At 39.0% G+C, this 16,518-nt stretch overlaps 1 protein-coding gene across 1 annotated transcript; it reads right to left on the reverse strand.

Moving 5' to 3' along the window:
* Positions 1-244: 244 nt before the first annotated feature.
* LOC128241661 (uncharacterized) lies at positions 245-7,501 on the reverse strand. The gene is made up of 3 exons (XM_052958682.1): positions 7,288-7,501; positions 4,731-4,874; positions 245-623 (listed from the first exon to the last, which is right to left on the reverse strand). The coding sequence occupies exons 1-3, from the start codon at positions 7,367-7,369 to the stop codon at positions 391-393; spliced, it is 459 nt and encodes a 152-aa protein (XP_052814642.1). The 5' UTR covers positions 7,370-7,501; the 3' UTR covers positions 245-390.
* Between the last annotated feature and the right edge of the window lie 9,017 nt (positions 7,502-16,518).

Consider the following 16,518-nt stretch of genomic DNA (forward strand, 5'->3'; position numbering starts at 1 on the left):
TATTGGTGTATCCGACGATGTAGGGTATGGGTGTATCCGACTATGTAGGGTATTGGTGTATCCGACGATGTAGGGTATGGGTGTATCCGACTATGTAGTGTACCGGGTTACCCAATAAAGAAGTGTATCTGGGACATCCGACGAAACCGTGTTTTGAAGATGTGGAAATCGTAATCAATTGAAAGTATTTATAAAGTTATTTTTTTTCTTTCAGTTGAATTTTGTTTCACTAATGAATACAACGTAAAGTAATAGAAATTTATTAAGATATTGCATGATTTTTTTTTCAAAATAAAAAAGCAAAACATATTTAAATATAATACGCAGCTGTAGCTTAATTTCATCTTTTTGAGTACGTTATCGCTTCTAATTAAGGGAGCTAACTACATATCAAATATATGTTAAGTTTGTGACTAAGATTGTGAGTAGTAATTGCATTACAAAATTTGCCGATAGCATCACTACGGATGCACTAGCTGCCACAGAATAGGCTGCCCCCTCAGGTACCAAAGAGTTCCGGCCGTTACATCCGGATTCATCGGAGCACAGGCACTCCCAGTGTGTAGCGTTACGTTTACATCCGTCGTCGCCTGACTTCGTTTCCAGGCATTTCCGCTCTATATCTGAAAGGAAAGTGGGAACCAGTGAATAAACTGCAAAACATAAAAACAAAATGGCAGTAATGCATAATGACAGAATGAGGGATAGAGGTCATGGCAGTATGTACAGAGAAAGAGGTCATGACAGTATGTGCAGTGATAGAGGTCATGACAGTATGTGAAGTGATAGAGGTCATGACAGTATAAGCAGTGATAAAGGCCATGGCAGTATGTGCAGTGATAGAGGTCATGACAGTATGTGCAGTGATAGAGATCATTACGGTATGCACAGAGATATAGGTCATGACAGTATGTGCAATAATAAAGGTCATGGCAGTATGTGCAGTGATAGAGGTCATGGCAGTATGTGCAGTGATAGAGGTCATGGCAGTATGTGCAGTGATAGAGGTCATGGCAGTATGTGCAGTAATAAAGGTCATGGCAGTATGTGCAGTGATAGAGGTCATGGCAGTATGTGCAGTGATAGAGGTCATGGCAGTATGTGCAGTGATAGAGATCATTACGGTATGCACAGAGATATAGGTCATGACAGTATGTGCAGTAATAAAGGTCATGGCAGTATGTGCAGTGATAGAGGTCATGGCAGTATGTGCAGTGATAGAGGTCATGGCAGTATGTGCAGTGATAGAGGTCATGGCAGTATGTGCAGTAATAAAGGTCATGGCAGTATGTGCAGTGATAGAGGTCATGGCAGTATGTGCAGTGATAGAGGTCATGGCAGTATGTGCAGTGATAGAGGTCATGGCAGTATGTGCAGTGATAGAGGTCATGGCAGTATGTGCAGTGATAGAGGTCATGGCAGTATGTGCAGTGATAGAGGTCATGGCAGTATGTGCAGTGATAGAGGTCATGGCAGTATGTGCAGTGATAGAGGTCATGGCAGTATGTGCAGTGATAAAGGTCATGGCAGTATGTGCAGTGATAGAGGCCAGCAATACATAATGACAGATTGTACAAAGATAGAGGCCACCATTACATAATGACAGATTGTACAAAGAAAGAGGCCCCCATTACATAATGACAGATTGTACAAAGATAGAGGCCACCATTACATAATGACAGATTGTACAAAGATAGAGGCCCCCATTACATAATGAGATTATGTACAGCGTTTAAGGCCATGACAGAATGCACAGAGATAAAGGCCATGACAGAATGCACGGAGATAGTGGCCATGATAGAATGCACAGAGATAGAAATCGTGAAAGAATGCAAGGAGATAGACGCCATGACAGAATGCACGGAGATAGAGGCCATGACGGAATGCACGGAGATAGAGGCCATGACAGAATGCACGGAGATAGAGGCCATGGCAGTATGTACAGAGATAGAGACCATGACAGTATGCACACAGATGGAGACCATGATAGTATGTAAAGAGATAGAGGCCATGGCAGTTTGTACAGAGATAGAGGCCATGACAGTTTGTACAGAGATAGAGGCCATGACAGTATGTACAGAGATAGAGGCCATGACGGTTTGTACAGAGATAGAGGCCATAATAGTATGTACAGAGATAGAGGCCATGACGGTATGTACAGACATAGAGGTCATGCCAGTATGTAAAGAGATAGAGGCCATGACAGTATGTACAGAGATAGAGGTCATGAAGATACGTACAGAGATAGAGATCATGGCAGTACGTACGGAGATAGAGGCCATGACGGTATGTACAGAGATAGATGCCATGACTGTATGTACAATAAAAGAGGTCATGACAGTTCATACAGAGATAGAGGCCATGGCAGTATGCACGGAGATAGAGGCCATGATGGTATGCACAGAGATAGAGGTCATGAAAATACGTGCAGAGATCGAGACCATGGCAGTTCGTACAGAGATAAAGGCCATGACTGTATGTACAGAGATAGAGGCCATGACTGTATGTACAATAAAATAGGTCATGACAGTTCATACAGAGATAGAGGCCATGGCAGTACGTACAGAGATAGAGGCCATGACGGTATGTACAGAGATAGAGGCCATGACGGTATGTACATAGATAGAGGCCATGACGGTATGTACAGAGATAGAGGCCATGACGGTATATACAGAGATAGAGGTCATGACGGTATGTACACTGATAGAGGTCATGACAGTATGTACAGAGATAAATGTCATGTCAGTATGTACAGAGATAGAGGCCATGCCAGTTTGTACGAATACAGAGGTCTTAGTGGTATGATAAAGGCCATAACGATATCTACAAAGATATAGACCATGATGGTTTGTTCAGAAATAGAGGCCATGACATTATGTACAAAGGAAGGGGTCATGACTGTATGCACGGAAGTTGACAGAACATACAGAGATAGAGGTCATGTCAGTATGTACAGAGATAGAGGCCATGCCAGTATGCATGGAGATAGAGGCCATGCCAATAATTACGGAAATAGAGGCCATGATAGTATGAACGGATATTAAGGTCTTGGCAGTATGTACAGAGATAAATGCCATGACGATATGTACAAATATAGAGGCCATGATAGTTTGTATAGAGATAGAGCCCATGACAGTATGTAAAAAAGGGCCATGACTGTTTGCACGGAAGTAGAGGTCATGGCAGTATGTACACAGATAGAGGCCATGACAGTATGTACAGAACAAGCGCATGGTGTGATTGAATGATTGAACCCCTTAACTTTTAGTCTTAAATATACAAGTTTGAAATACAGCGTCGTGGTTTTTATGTATTGGCACGTTTATTTGAAATATATTTCACTCAATCCCGTGATTTTTCGATATTGTTCGTTTGAATGTTGATAAGATGGTTCAATGGGATTGTCGGATTATCAATATCATTTCACATAACAATGTTTTTGTGTCATCAAGTTTGGGCGAAAAGGGTGTATACCAAATGGTGAGTTGAAGAGAGGGTAAACCGAGGGATGTGATGGAGAGGGTAAACCGAGGGATGTGGTGGAGAGGGTGGTACGAGGGATGTGGTGGAGAGGGTGGTACGAGGGATGTGTTGGAGAGGGCAAACCGAGGGATGTGGTGGAGAGGGTAAACCGAGGGATGTGGTGGAGAGGGTGATACGAGGGATGTGGTGGAGAGGGTAAAACGAGGGATGTGGTGGAGAGGGTTAACCGAGGGATGTGGTGGAGATGGTGAACCGAGGAATGTGTTGGAGAGGGTAAACCGAGGGATGTGGTGGAGAGGGTGGTACGAGGGATGTGGTGGAGAGGGTGGTACGAGGGATGTGTTGGAGAGGGCAAACTGAGGGATGTGGTGGAGAGGGTTAACCGAGGGATGTGGTGGAGAGGGTTAACCGAGGGATGTGGTGGAGAGGGTGATACGAGGGATGTGGTGGAGAGGGTAAAACGAGGGATGTGGTGGAGAGGGTTAACCGAAGGATGTGGTGGAGAGGGTTAACCGAGGGATGTGGTGGAGAGGGTGAACCGAGGGATGTTGGATAGGCTAAACCGAGGAATGTGTTGGAGAGGGTAAACCGAGGGATGTGGTGGAGAGGGTAAACCGAGGGATGTGGTGGAGAGGGTAAACCAAGGAATGTGGTGGAGAGGCTACAGTTGTGTAGCGGAGAGGGGGGTGGCGTGGAGCTCTTTGAGTTTTGAAACGATTTGTGTATTCTTGCCATTTCTGCTTGCTGCTTTTCAAGCTGTGCAAAGTATTTAGAATTGTTCTCATTGTCTTTCACATGTAATTCCTTTGCTCTCAGAATAAGCTAAGTGAGTTCTTCATCAACGTCACCTTTAGGGTTTGAATCGTTTTGTAACCTTTTAGATGCTGTATTATTAAGCATTTGCTCTTAATTTGAAACATCGTGATCGTTTTCTTCTCGTAAGGCTTTCGCTTTGAATTTGGTGTAAAAATGTTCATACCTTTAACGTAGTGTGGTTTGAATAAAAATGCTATATTGACCTCACTTTCTAATGTATCTTCAATCCGACTGACCATTTAATAAACAGACGTATGTCCGTGAATTGCCTTCTATACAGGATAATAGTAATAAAAATAAAAGGAACAACGCAATGGTGGGTGAGTTCCGGCGCGCGATTTCGATTCTGAGGGTGGGGAGCAGGCCAATAGGTTATGCCCCTAAGTAGCACTCCCTCTGAAGTGATATCCTGGAACCGCCCTGCTACTTACACATTTTTCCTTCCATCTCAACGGATGCTTTTGAGCACTGGGCACATGAAGGATACAGATTATACGTTATGTTGTCGAAAGGATCCTCACAGCTACGCTGGTAAAACCCTACACATGTAAAGCATCTCAGGCTGTTTTGGGTTCCTGTAAAACAACATCACCATGACCATTTAATTAAGATCACTTTTACGCATTTCAATAATGTTAAAATTATAACGCTTTTATTACCACCACAATTTATGTACAGTCGAAACCCGTTGACTCGAGATCACATTGGTTGTTGGCTCGATGTAAAAGACCATTTATCCAATAAGTATAAGCATTCCCACTCGGCTCGAGTCTCGAGGTATATCACCGGCCCCTGGGAGCTCGAATTAGCTTATAAACGGTTATCATAGGTAATACGTTACATTTATACGATGTCCATGAATAACTTCACAAGAGCTTATAATTTGGATATTTTATTAAAGATGCTCATATGCCAATAGTCTACAATGGGGATAAGTGATATACAATAGTTCATTAACAGTAACATTATACATGTGTATACTTGTTCTTCTTCGTAGAATCATTCTTAAATATGTAAAGTTAATAATGTACGTGAAGTTAGCGGCCTAGCGGCCTAGCGGCCAAGCGGCGTGAAGTTAGCGGCCTAGCGGCCTTGCGGCGTGAAGTTAGCGGCCTAGCGGCCTGGCGGCCTAGCGGCGTGAAGTTGGCGGCCTAGCGGTCAAGCGGCCTATTTTTTTTCTCTTTTTCTAAGCAATTGTTAATGCTTTTTTTTAAAAAAACAATGATAAATATGATAAGTTCAAGCGTTTTCCAACTTTTTTTCAAAATAGTCGATCAAGCACTTCAGCGACCTAGCGGCCTAGCGGCGTGAATTTAGCGGCCTGGCGGCCTAGCGGCCTAGAATTGAATCCTATTTCAAAGCATGTATACATGCATTTTCAAAAACGTCGATAAATCAGTCAGCTAATTAAAAGCATTAAACATGCATGTTCTTCTAAAACAATGATATATTTACTGTTATTAAGCACAAATTATCACTCTGAAGCGTGTTTTTTTTATTTTTTTTCCAAAAAATGCGGATCAATCCATTATAGCGAATAACAGCGTTATTATATCAGTATTTTTTTTTTGTATTTAGCAAAATTGTTAAACAATCGATTTATCATTGTTTTGGAAGAAAACGCATGTATACATACTTGAAACTAGGAAATTATAGGCCGCTAACTTCACGCCGCTAATTAAAGCCGCTAGTCCGCTGAAGTGCTTGATCGACTTCTTTGAAAAAAAAAGTTTATAATTGCTTAAGAGTGATAATTTCTGCATAAAAAACAGAAAATAAAAAAAAAAATAGATGAAGAGGCATGTTCACATGCTTTGAAAAGCTAACTGCTTTATCGACGTTTTTGGGGAAAAAAATGTTGATAATCGCTTATCGCTTCAAAGTGTTAATTTGTGCATAAAAACAGCTAATATGTCATTGTTGTAGAAGAAAATGCATGTATAAATGCTTTGAAATAGGATACCATTTTAGGCCGCAAGGCCGCTGACTTCACGCCGCTAGGCCGCTGTAGTGCTCGATCGACTTTTTTGAAAAAAGGTTTAAAAACGCTTGAGAGCGATACTTTGTGCATAAAAAACAGTAAATACATCATTGTTTTAAAATAACAGGCATGTTTAAGGCCTTAAATTGACCGACTACTTGATCGACATTTTTGGAAAAAAAGAGTTGATAATCGCTTCAATGTGTTAATTTGGGCATAAAAACAGTTAATATGACATTGTTTTTGAAGAAAATGCATGAATGCATGTTTTGAAAAAGGATAACATTTTAGGGCCTACGCCGCTAGGCCGCCAGGCCGCTCAGTTCACGCCGTTAGGCCGCTGAAGTGCTTGATCGACTTTTTTTTAAAAAGTTGAAAAACGCTTCAGAGTGATAATTTGTGCATAAAACAGTAAATATATCATTGTTTTAGAAGAACAGGTATGTTTATTGCTTTGAATTAGCTGACTGTTTTATCGACGTTTTTGATTTTTTTTGTTGATAATCGCTTCAATGTGTTAATTTATGTATACAAACAGTTAATATGTCATTGTTTTAGGAGAAAATGCATGTATACATGTTTTGAAATAGGATTCAAATTTAGGCCGCTAGTCCGCTAAGCCGCCAGGCCGCTAATTTCATGCCGCTAGGCCGCTGAAGTACTGGATCGACTTTTGTGGAAACAAAAATGAAAAAAGCTTCAGAGTGATAATTTTTGCATAAAACTGTCCGAAGGACTCCACACACTTAGACCGACCCAATTGCGTTCATACCTCGATATTGACATCAACCCCGCAATTCATTCCTTAAATATATTAATATATTATGTAAAAACATCACCACATGTTACGTTTTAAAAATTAACAAATCCCTGGCTATCAATTCGAGCTTATTGGTACAACTAGCATGTGTTCAAACACTGGTATTTGATACTTTCATCGAACATATATTCTACCATACACTAACCTGTAACCGTAGAGAAAATTTGAAAAGTAATGTAATGCTTACCTCCGGCAAATATCACTGACGCCAAAAATGCAAAAGAAACGCATGCAAAGAGCAACGATTTCATCTTGGCACTGTAAAACATTTAAATGAAACAACCTTGAACAAAACGTTTAAACGGCCGCCCGTTATAGATTTAATTCTTGATCACGCATATGGTGAATGCTGCAGATGAGAAATGTTTTCCGCTGTGCAAATCGCACTGATGCATAAACCAGCGCCCTACTTCAGAACGGGTTCAGCACGTAATGCGATTGAAGCACATCTTGATAAACAATCAAAGTGCTGAAAACACTGATGGACTAGGGCCCCTATACCATTAATTCGTATCTACAAATTCTAGACAACATATTAAATAATGTTTTACATAAGTTAACAATGAATTAACCAGATTGCAATAACATAGCAATCAGATATGATCACTATAGGCCTAGATATGAAATTTCGACATTTTCCTGACATACAATAAATAACAATACTATTTAAATAAGCAATCTTAAAAAAATCCTAATGTTTTACACAAGGCAGAAAATGGTCTCTTGTTGAATACTTCACATATTCTGAGTAAAGAAGGCTCTTCCATTTGGCTTGTTATATTATTTTATTATACAATGATTTAAACAATGATGGTATTCATATTTCAATTTCGTTGAAACTTTATATTTACACAGTATATGTTATTCGTGAAGATAGTATACATAAAGAGAAAAAAGGTTACATTATGTCTACCCGAACAGAAAAAAGCATTACAGTATGATAAAGGAAAGAAAAGCATTACGTTATTATGAATAATGAGCTAATTTAATATATAGAGGATATTTGTTTATTTCAGTGTAAGATCGTATTTTATTTCACGAGTGTCATAGAAAAACATATTTTCACGAGTGGCGAAGCCACGAGTGAAAATGTAGTTTTTTTATGATCACGAGTGAAATTAAATACGATCTTACACTGAAATAAACAAATTTTCTGTTTCTTTTATGCTTATTTTCGGAGTTTTATTTGTTTTTTTATTTATTTATGAATTACCCCCTTTTTTGAAAAGGGTGGGCTTTACGCCGCTACCCGTGGGGCGCCCCTCATGCATAATTATAGCTGTCAACTTTTCTACTTTCGGTTTGCTGAGAAATAGTTCTCTGCTATTCATTCTTATTGCTTAATATTCCCTCGTTTTTTATTGCAAAGCTTTATGAAAAGTAAACATGAAGTATTATTAGTGCACTAATGTTCCAAAAAATAATGAAAACACTTTTTATTTTAACCAAATTACTACGCCGCTATTTATAGAATGAAAATTTGGAAGGTCAAATGTGTTAGCAAAACAAATGTGGATACTCATTGGATTTTAACCATTCTTCTTAATTTAAGACTGGATATACGCGTGTTTTTAAAGTAAGTTAATATTCAGTCATCTTACTGTCAGAGACCAGTCTGTTTCGCTTTAAAATGTTTGTTTTCCGGAAGAGTAAATGCCACGCTAGTTTGTTGACACATTTTGAGATGTGGGTGGGGTAAAAAATATCGGATCTATCTATAAATTGTTGTGTGAATTCTCCAGGAAGCTCATTTTACGTACTACAACGGTTAACAGTTCAAAATACATTTGAACGATGATATAAAATTTTATTTATGTTCGAACAGTTGTTTTTGTCTGTAATTTGTTTGGAATGAAAGCAAATGTTCGAACATTCGGCTTCAAAGATCAGTAAAATGTTTGATAAACGGGATAACCGGTAATAAACGGTAAGTTGTTAATTTCCAATTATATATTTATTTAAATTTATAAAATATTTCTTTATTTTTTTAAACATTTTTTGACATAATTTACTGAAGTCCAGTGTTCTGTTTTGACCAAGGCAAGTACATGTAACAACAAAGGATTTTAAAAGTAGTTCTGAAAATTGATATTTTCACTCCTTATTTTGCAGTGAAAATATCAAATTGATATTTTCACTGTTGTTATTTCACTGTTAAAACCCCATATTTCATCGTAAAGCATGAAAGAAAAACTTGCATTTATTGATACAGGTTCCTCTTTTTTCAATTCTTTGTTTAAGGTTGCCAAGTATAACTTATGTATCCATAACTTCTACCTTTAAGTAATTGTTTTCACTTTCGGGATGGAGTGAATTTTTTAACTGCGCAACCAAACCTGAATCTGAATACACACGCCAATTATAAAGTCTCAAGCCAAGAGGATTTCTGGTTTGAAATCGCCAGGTTAGTCATTCTTAAATGCCGCCGAGGCTTTCTTAATGATTTTTTGCACTGTTTTAGCAAAACCAAACATCATAATAAAAGCCAGAATCATTTTAGAAAGACTGTTGCTAGGTTAAAGCTTCATTAATAATTGACTTTGTGAAACTAGCCACAGTAATGCGCGTATAGGGAACTTTTTCATCATTTTAATTCCCATTTTGTTTCCTGAATGTCGTCCCAAAACAATAATGACATTTCACATTATCCGCATCCGAAAATTGTGTTGACAAGTCATTTTTGTCTCAATCATTCAGCCGCTCTGTTTTTGTTTGTTGTCTTTTAACTTTTGCAAAGGTATTGTGTTGGGATGTGCTAGTCAATATAAGACGTTTTTTCGAACTCGCGAAAACACATGACACTTTGACAGTCTCCAATAATGTCATGTATTTAAATGTAGACGAAGATATCGCCTAATTCTATTGCATAAAGATTATCATTGTCTGAATCCGATAATGGATAATACATGTGTCTTAGAAAGAAATCGCCCAACTCTGAATCATCAGCCATGTTTGCTGATGAACCGTAGTAAAAACCGCGTCAATTTTAATTTATTCTTTGTTCAATGCGTGTTCTTTTGTTCTTTTGTTATCAAATGCAAAATAAAGCATTTTTCTAATGATATTTCAAGAAAATAATGTCAACATCAAAAGACATATGTAAACAAGCCGGCATTCAACAGAACTTGTACCTTGCTATATTTAGCTATAAAGTAGATCATAGGTGGTTCACCAGCGCCCAATAGGAGCGTTGCTTTCTTGCCAAACCCCGCCTATAAAGGTCACAAAAGGTCGACCGGTACATGCAAAATGAACTCTATTTTTATCGTTCAGAAAATCAAGTACGGATGTAAATATTTACGTATGATACACAGCATTTAACGGTAAAATGGATCAGCTGCAAGCTTCTAAATGTTCGAGACTTTGTAAATTTTCGCAAGACTTCATTGACCGTTGTATATCATTAAATCGATTTCTTTCATTTTTATAGACATTATTCGAATATGTCATTCATTTTGCTAGGCTTGTTGTCATTTCTTTGTTGTTATATTGACACAATCTTACACATACAATTGCTGCTATAGGACTATTTCTCACGTTCTAGAACACTGATAGTGCTCAGACCTTGTACTACATTGATTAATCAAAATCGCATTCGCAACTCCTCGGCGACGTTCAAATTCGCTAACGGACATCGAAACAAAATACAGCGTGGTGATGCATTACGTCAGTGAACCGCTATGTACGCCCGGAAATTGTAGATACCGTGTACACCACTTCGAACTATAGCACAAGGGCCCTTGTCCAAAAAATTAACTTGTCAGGGGCGTAGCTAGCCTTCTTTTCATGTGGATTCATTATTGTACGAGGGAGGTTCGGATGCCCCCCTCGGAAAGTTCAATCTAGTGCATTCTGTGAGATCTGAGGTCCTTTATTTTGTCCTGGAAAACGAAGAGTTTTAGAACCATATAAGCATGTATGCAATCTGAACTTTGAAAATTGTTTTATTTTTTGAGTCAGAATGATGTGGATTCAGTCGAGTACTCGACGCGGTATGGGCAGTTACGCACATGGTCGTAACTTCCAATTTCTACAGAATCATATAATGAAGCGATTTTACAATTGGGCCGCAACTGTTCTGATGTTTTTAAAGCAACAAAACAGAGCAGTGCTGAAGTTCATTTCTACTTACGCAACAAAGCATCCAGTCAAACAAATACATTGTGCACGTATAGTTACTGGTTGTACTAGACTTGTTTCTCTGCATTTACTACAAATTGAATCTGGTTGGGAAACTTTAAGTACTAGACGCGAGAAACACAAACTTCTTCTCTTCTTTAAAATGCAAAATGGTTTTACGCCAGATTACTTGTCGGTTTTGGTTCCAGTAGGACAAGCTTCATCAAGAACACTTAGAAATTCATCCAATATATCTAGTTTCCGAGCCCGCACATCTTTGTATATGAATTCATTTCTTCCTTCTACAATATCTGCATGGAATTCTCTTCCAGTTGACGCAAAGGCTATAAACAATATCGTTGGTTTTAAATCATACCTCTATTCTGATAAGCCCAAAACACTTAGAATATTTTATTACGGGAAATGCCGGCTTCAGGTCCTGCACACTCGCCTACGCAACGATTGTAGTTCCCTGAATCACCATCTCTATGTTAAAGATATTGTTCCCTCACCATTTTGCATGTGTGGAAGACAGGAGACTACATACCACTATCTCTTTATTTGTCCTCTCTTTACTGAACAAAGGCAAAATATGTTTAATACTGTTCAATCTCTAACTGAAGTTACCCTCCGTTGCTTACTATATGGTGATGACACACTGACTGAAGAGCAAAATAGTACTCTGTTTGATGCACTTCATCGTTTTATTTATTAGTCAAAAAGATTTGAAAGCCAGTGATCGACTCAAACCACCAACACTCATACATCTTTTACTTTGCCTCTCCTTCTTTTCTACTTCGTTCTTTCTCATACTATATTTTTTCTACCTCAATACAGTTGATTAATTTAGAATAAAGTTTTTTTTTTTACAATAAATGTTTTTGCATTTAACGTCTATCATTCAATTGCCTAAATTTAATATGAGCTTGTATATTAATATGATTATAACTCCATCACTAGTATCCGCCTCAAATGCTAATTGTAATTTATCATAACAGGGAAAGGAACTCTATTAGTTAATTTCTACCGTTCCAATCCTGAAATTTGATTATGTATTTGTATTGAAATGTTGATAAATTTTGCTCAATAAAATATGTTTAAACCAAACAAATACATAAAATATACACGTATACAAGTAAACAAAATATACATGCATGTGATCATCGATTCAAGGTAAACAATACCAATAACGGTTCAAGTGTAGTTTAAGAAATACGTAAAATGTTCATCTATAGCAATATTGTGTGTATATATATATATAAAAGCCTTATAAATAGTGAAGTAGATATATCTTGGAAATGCGGGAGGTTAATGATTACAGCAAGGATTATACGATCAAAACTTAATCAATATCATTAATTAACAAGTCTCTTCTAGTATTAGAATGTACCAAAAATCCATATAGATTTAAAATAGTTGATTTGTTGGTACTACTAACATATTGTGTAAATTTAAACATTCTGCATTAACCTACTTCTTATAGCAAAAATGAAATTCATCCTCAATTTCTTGTGTATGGTATACATTATGCATTATTATTTTTAATCTTTCATATTTTGGCAGTCTATTCTGCTGAGTTTCAATGATAACATGTGCGCCGATAAACGTTATTCAGAAAGCTAGATAAAATATTTAGATATATATTAAAACGTACTATGGAGATGCAGGTATAAAGTATTAGGTTTCGCATTGCACGCCACTTTGTAGGAAACTATCAATTACACGCTGCTTAAAAACTGCAGCAAATATTTAGATATCATAACTCCCCGCAATAACTAGACATCTAGGAATCTATACGTTACAAAATTAAGTAAACAAATAAAATTATACGGTAGACCTAAGGCTTACCCAAAAGCAACCTAATGCTACGTTTACACTATGTTCCCGGTAGCCACGGCAGCCCCGTTTGCCCGAAACGTATTGCGCCGAGGGATTTTGGCCATTTTTGTCTCCATAAACAAGTTTTGTTAGGTTGTGCTAAGTTTCCTCACGTATTATCAAGGTAACCGTGACAAGCCGTAGGGGCAAAAAAGTGGTTCGTCCAAGGCGCACTAAGGTCCGGGCGCGGTCTACCAGGGATGTATGTACGTTGCGTCCCGGTCCGATACGTTCTGATGGGATCCCTCACGTTGTTCACGTCTTTATCCAGGTCTGATGCGTTTTCCACGTTTTGTCAAGCCCTCCTATGCATCGAACGCGAACACCGCAGAGCTTTGGATTACGTTTGTGTCCACGGTATAAAGAAAATCTCCCAAGCAACAGCAATCACTGTATCAGCATACTTCGACAAGTAAACATGAATTCCCAAGATGAAGAAAATTTGTGTTTTCACCGCAAATGAAACGTAACGAAACGGCTATCGTCCACCCTAGCTTGCCGTGAAAACTGTGACAAAACGAAGCACAACGTGACAAAACTGGAAAGGAACTTCAGATGCCGGGGATTACATATGATTCCCGCCCCCCTACGGACGATTTATAAGTTGTGTAACGGCCTATTACGTACTGTCACGAACTGTCACGTACTGTCACGTGTCACTGCGTTTACCCCGTTTTACTACGACATACTACGTTTCTCATCCACACCGTGGCTGCCGTGGCAAATTTTTTGACAGTTTAAAATTCTGGCCCGGCATGCACGGCAATAACGGTCTGTCACGTTTGCATATCTCGTTCCCCCGCGCTGTCTCACGTTTATCCCGTTTTCTCCACGGTGGTCTGAAACGGGGCTGCCGTAGCCACCGGGAACATAGTGTAAACGTAGCATAGTCCCACAAAATCCCATCTAAAACCACCAAAGTCCCATCTAAAGTCACCAAAGTCCGATCTAAAGCCAAATATAAAGTCACCAAAGTTCCATTTTAGCCACCAAAGTCCCATCTAAGCCCACCAAAGTCCTATCTAAAGCCACCAAAGTCCCATCTAAGCCCACCAAAGACCAAAGTCCCATCTAAGCCCACCAAAGACCAAAGTCCCATCTAAGCCCACCAAAGACCAAAGTCCCATCTAAGCCCACCAAAGACCAAAGTCCCATCTATGCCCACCAAAGACCAAAGTCCCATCTAAGCCCACCAAAGACCAAAGTCCCATCTAAGCCACCAAAGACCAAAGTCCCATCTAAGCCCACCAAAGACCAAAGTCCCATCTAAGCCACCAAAGACCAAAGTCCCATCTAAGCCACCAAAGACCAAAGTCCCATCTAAGCCCACCAAAGACCAAAGTCCCATCTAAGCCCACCAAAGACCAAAGTCCCATCTAAGCCCACCAAAGACCAAAGTCCCATCTAAGCCCCACAAAGACCAAAGTCCCATCTAAGCCACCAAAGACCAAAGTCCCATATAAGCCCACCAAAGACCAAAGTCCTATCTAAGCCCACCAAAGACCAAAGTCCCATCTAAGCCCACCAAAGACCAAAGTCCCATCTAAGCCACCAAAGACCAAAGTCCCATCTAAGCCACCAAAGACCAAAGTCCCATCTAAGCCCACCAAAGACCAAAGTCCCATCTAAGCCACCAAAGACCAAAGTCCCGTCTAAGCCCACCAAAGACCAAAATCCCATCTAAGCCACCAAAGACCAAAGTCCCATCTAAGCCCACCAAAGACCAAAGTCCCATCTAAGCCCACCAAAGACCAAAGTCTCATCTAAGCCCACCAAAGACCAAAGTCCCATCTAAGCCACCAAAGACCAAAGTCCCATCTAAGCCCACCAAAGATCAAAGTCCCATCTAAGCCATCAAAGACCAAAGTCCCATCTAAGCCCACCAAAGACCAAAGTCCCATCTAAGCCCACCAAAGACCAAAGTCCCATATTAGCCACCAAAGTCCCATCTAAGCCCACCAAAGTCCTATCTGAAGCCACCAAAGTCCCATCTAAGCCCACCAAAGACCAAAGTCCCATCTAAGCGAAACTTTACGACTTTCCTCTTGGGAATCTTTATTATTTATGCAATTATGTACATCACTGACTGTTAATTTAAACTATGCTGTACAAAAAACACGTTAAAACACTAATTCTACGGCATACATTTTAAGTTGTTTTCAATGGAAAATGGCCGAGGTGTTCCGAATTGTGCTGACTGTACTACTTATAACTTTAATCATTGCTTACAAGCAGTCAAGATCGATCAGACACTGCTCAGAAGATTTTCAACATTACCCGGATTTAAATATGGAAACTACGATAGGAAGCGAACATTGGAAACATTTTTTTCTATCTAAGATTGTTATTATCAACGGTTCATATTCATATTTGATATGTACTGCGTATAAACCCACAAGATATGATACATTTAAGTTTCATAACATATCAAATTAAAATATATCACAAATTGATACCAAATGCATTATTTTGCACACAACATGAGAATTTAGATTGATACACCAGGCTATGACGGACTTAAGACACTATATATCCTCATATGCGCTTTAAATCTCATAATATCTCCTTATATAAGTCGTTTATTTAATAGCATAGATGTAACTTACGGCGCAGGAGTGATATAATCCCATGCAATTTTTTTTTTTATATAAAACTAGTGTAATAACTATGTAAATTAGGTCACAGAAAAATGTTTTCATATGCGCTGTCAAAAAACCTAAACGAACGATCAAGAACGATGTTTCTTGAAATAGAAATCCTGTCGGTGTCAACAAAATTTCACTATGAAACGAATGGTGAAGAAAGCTGGAATTAATCCAAACAAATGACTTTCTGATCACAGCGCCAGAAAATACCTCGTCCAGAAATTGGCTGCATTATGGCTTGACCCCGCCGTGACGCCATCACGACTTAAATTGTGTTTAAATGCCATAAGTGACAAACAAACAAACAGTTTATTAGCCAGAAGTCCACCAGCCCATGCAAACATCACACAATACATACATGAAAACTACTTGTGCAAATTAGACATGAGATAGAAGTGACAGCAATTCGCAGTCAAATCCAGACATTGGAATACTTGAAGAAACAGAGTATGATACAAGAGATCCGGGTGCAATACCGTAGCTCTTTGCGAAGAGACCTCTTGGTGCTCGGTGTAAAGCACCGATACAAGGGATACAACTTTCCTGGGTTGAACCAGTACTGAGTACACCACTTTTCCTAGCCATACCCTTTAAATGCCAAGCGCTAGGCAAGGGAGCTACTTGTACCAACTTGTAACGTCTTTTCGTATGACGCGGCCCGCGATCGAACACACGACCTCATGCTCCATAGGCGGATGCCTTAACCGCTAGACCACAGATCCTCCACTGATCAGTGTTGCAACCCATTTATTTATACCTTTATTGTGCGGCGAGGC

Source organism: Mya arenaria, chromosome 7, assembly GCF_026914265.1.
Source record: "Mya arenaria isolate MELC-2E11 chromosome 7, ASM2691426v1".
Classification (NCBI taxonomy): domain Eukaryota; kingdom Metazoa; phylum Mollusca; class Bivalvia; order Myida; family Myidae; genus Mya; species Mya arenaria.

What these genes read in the sequence shown, in the direction of transcription:
- LOC128241661 (XM_052958682.1), bottom strand. Translation starts at nt 7,369, where the DNA reads ATGTTTTACAGTGCCAAGATGAAATCGTTGCTCTTTGCATGCGTTTCT. An exon ending in GTCAGTGATATTTGCCGGAG is followed by an intron (nt 4,875 to 7,287) that starts GTAAGCATTACA and finishes GTTGTTTTACAG; the next exon opens with GAACCCAAAACAGCCTGAGA. An exon ending in TGAGATGGAAGGAAAAATGT is followed by an intron (nt 624 to 4,730) that starts GTAAGTAGCAGG and finishes CTTTCCTTTCAG; the next exon opens with ATATAGAGCGGAAATGCCTG.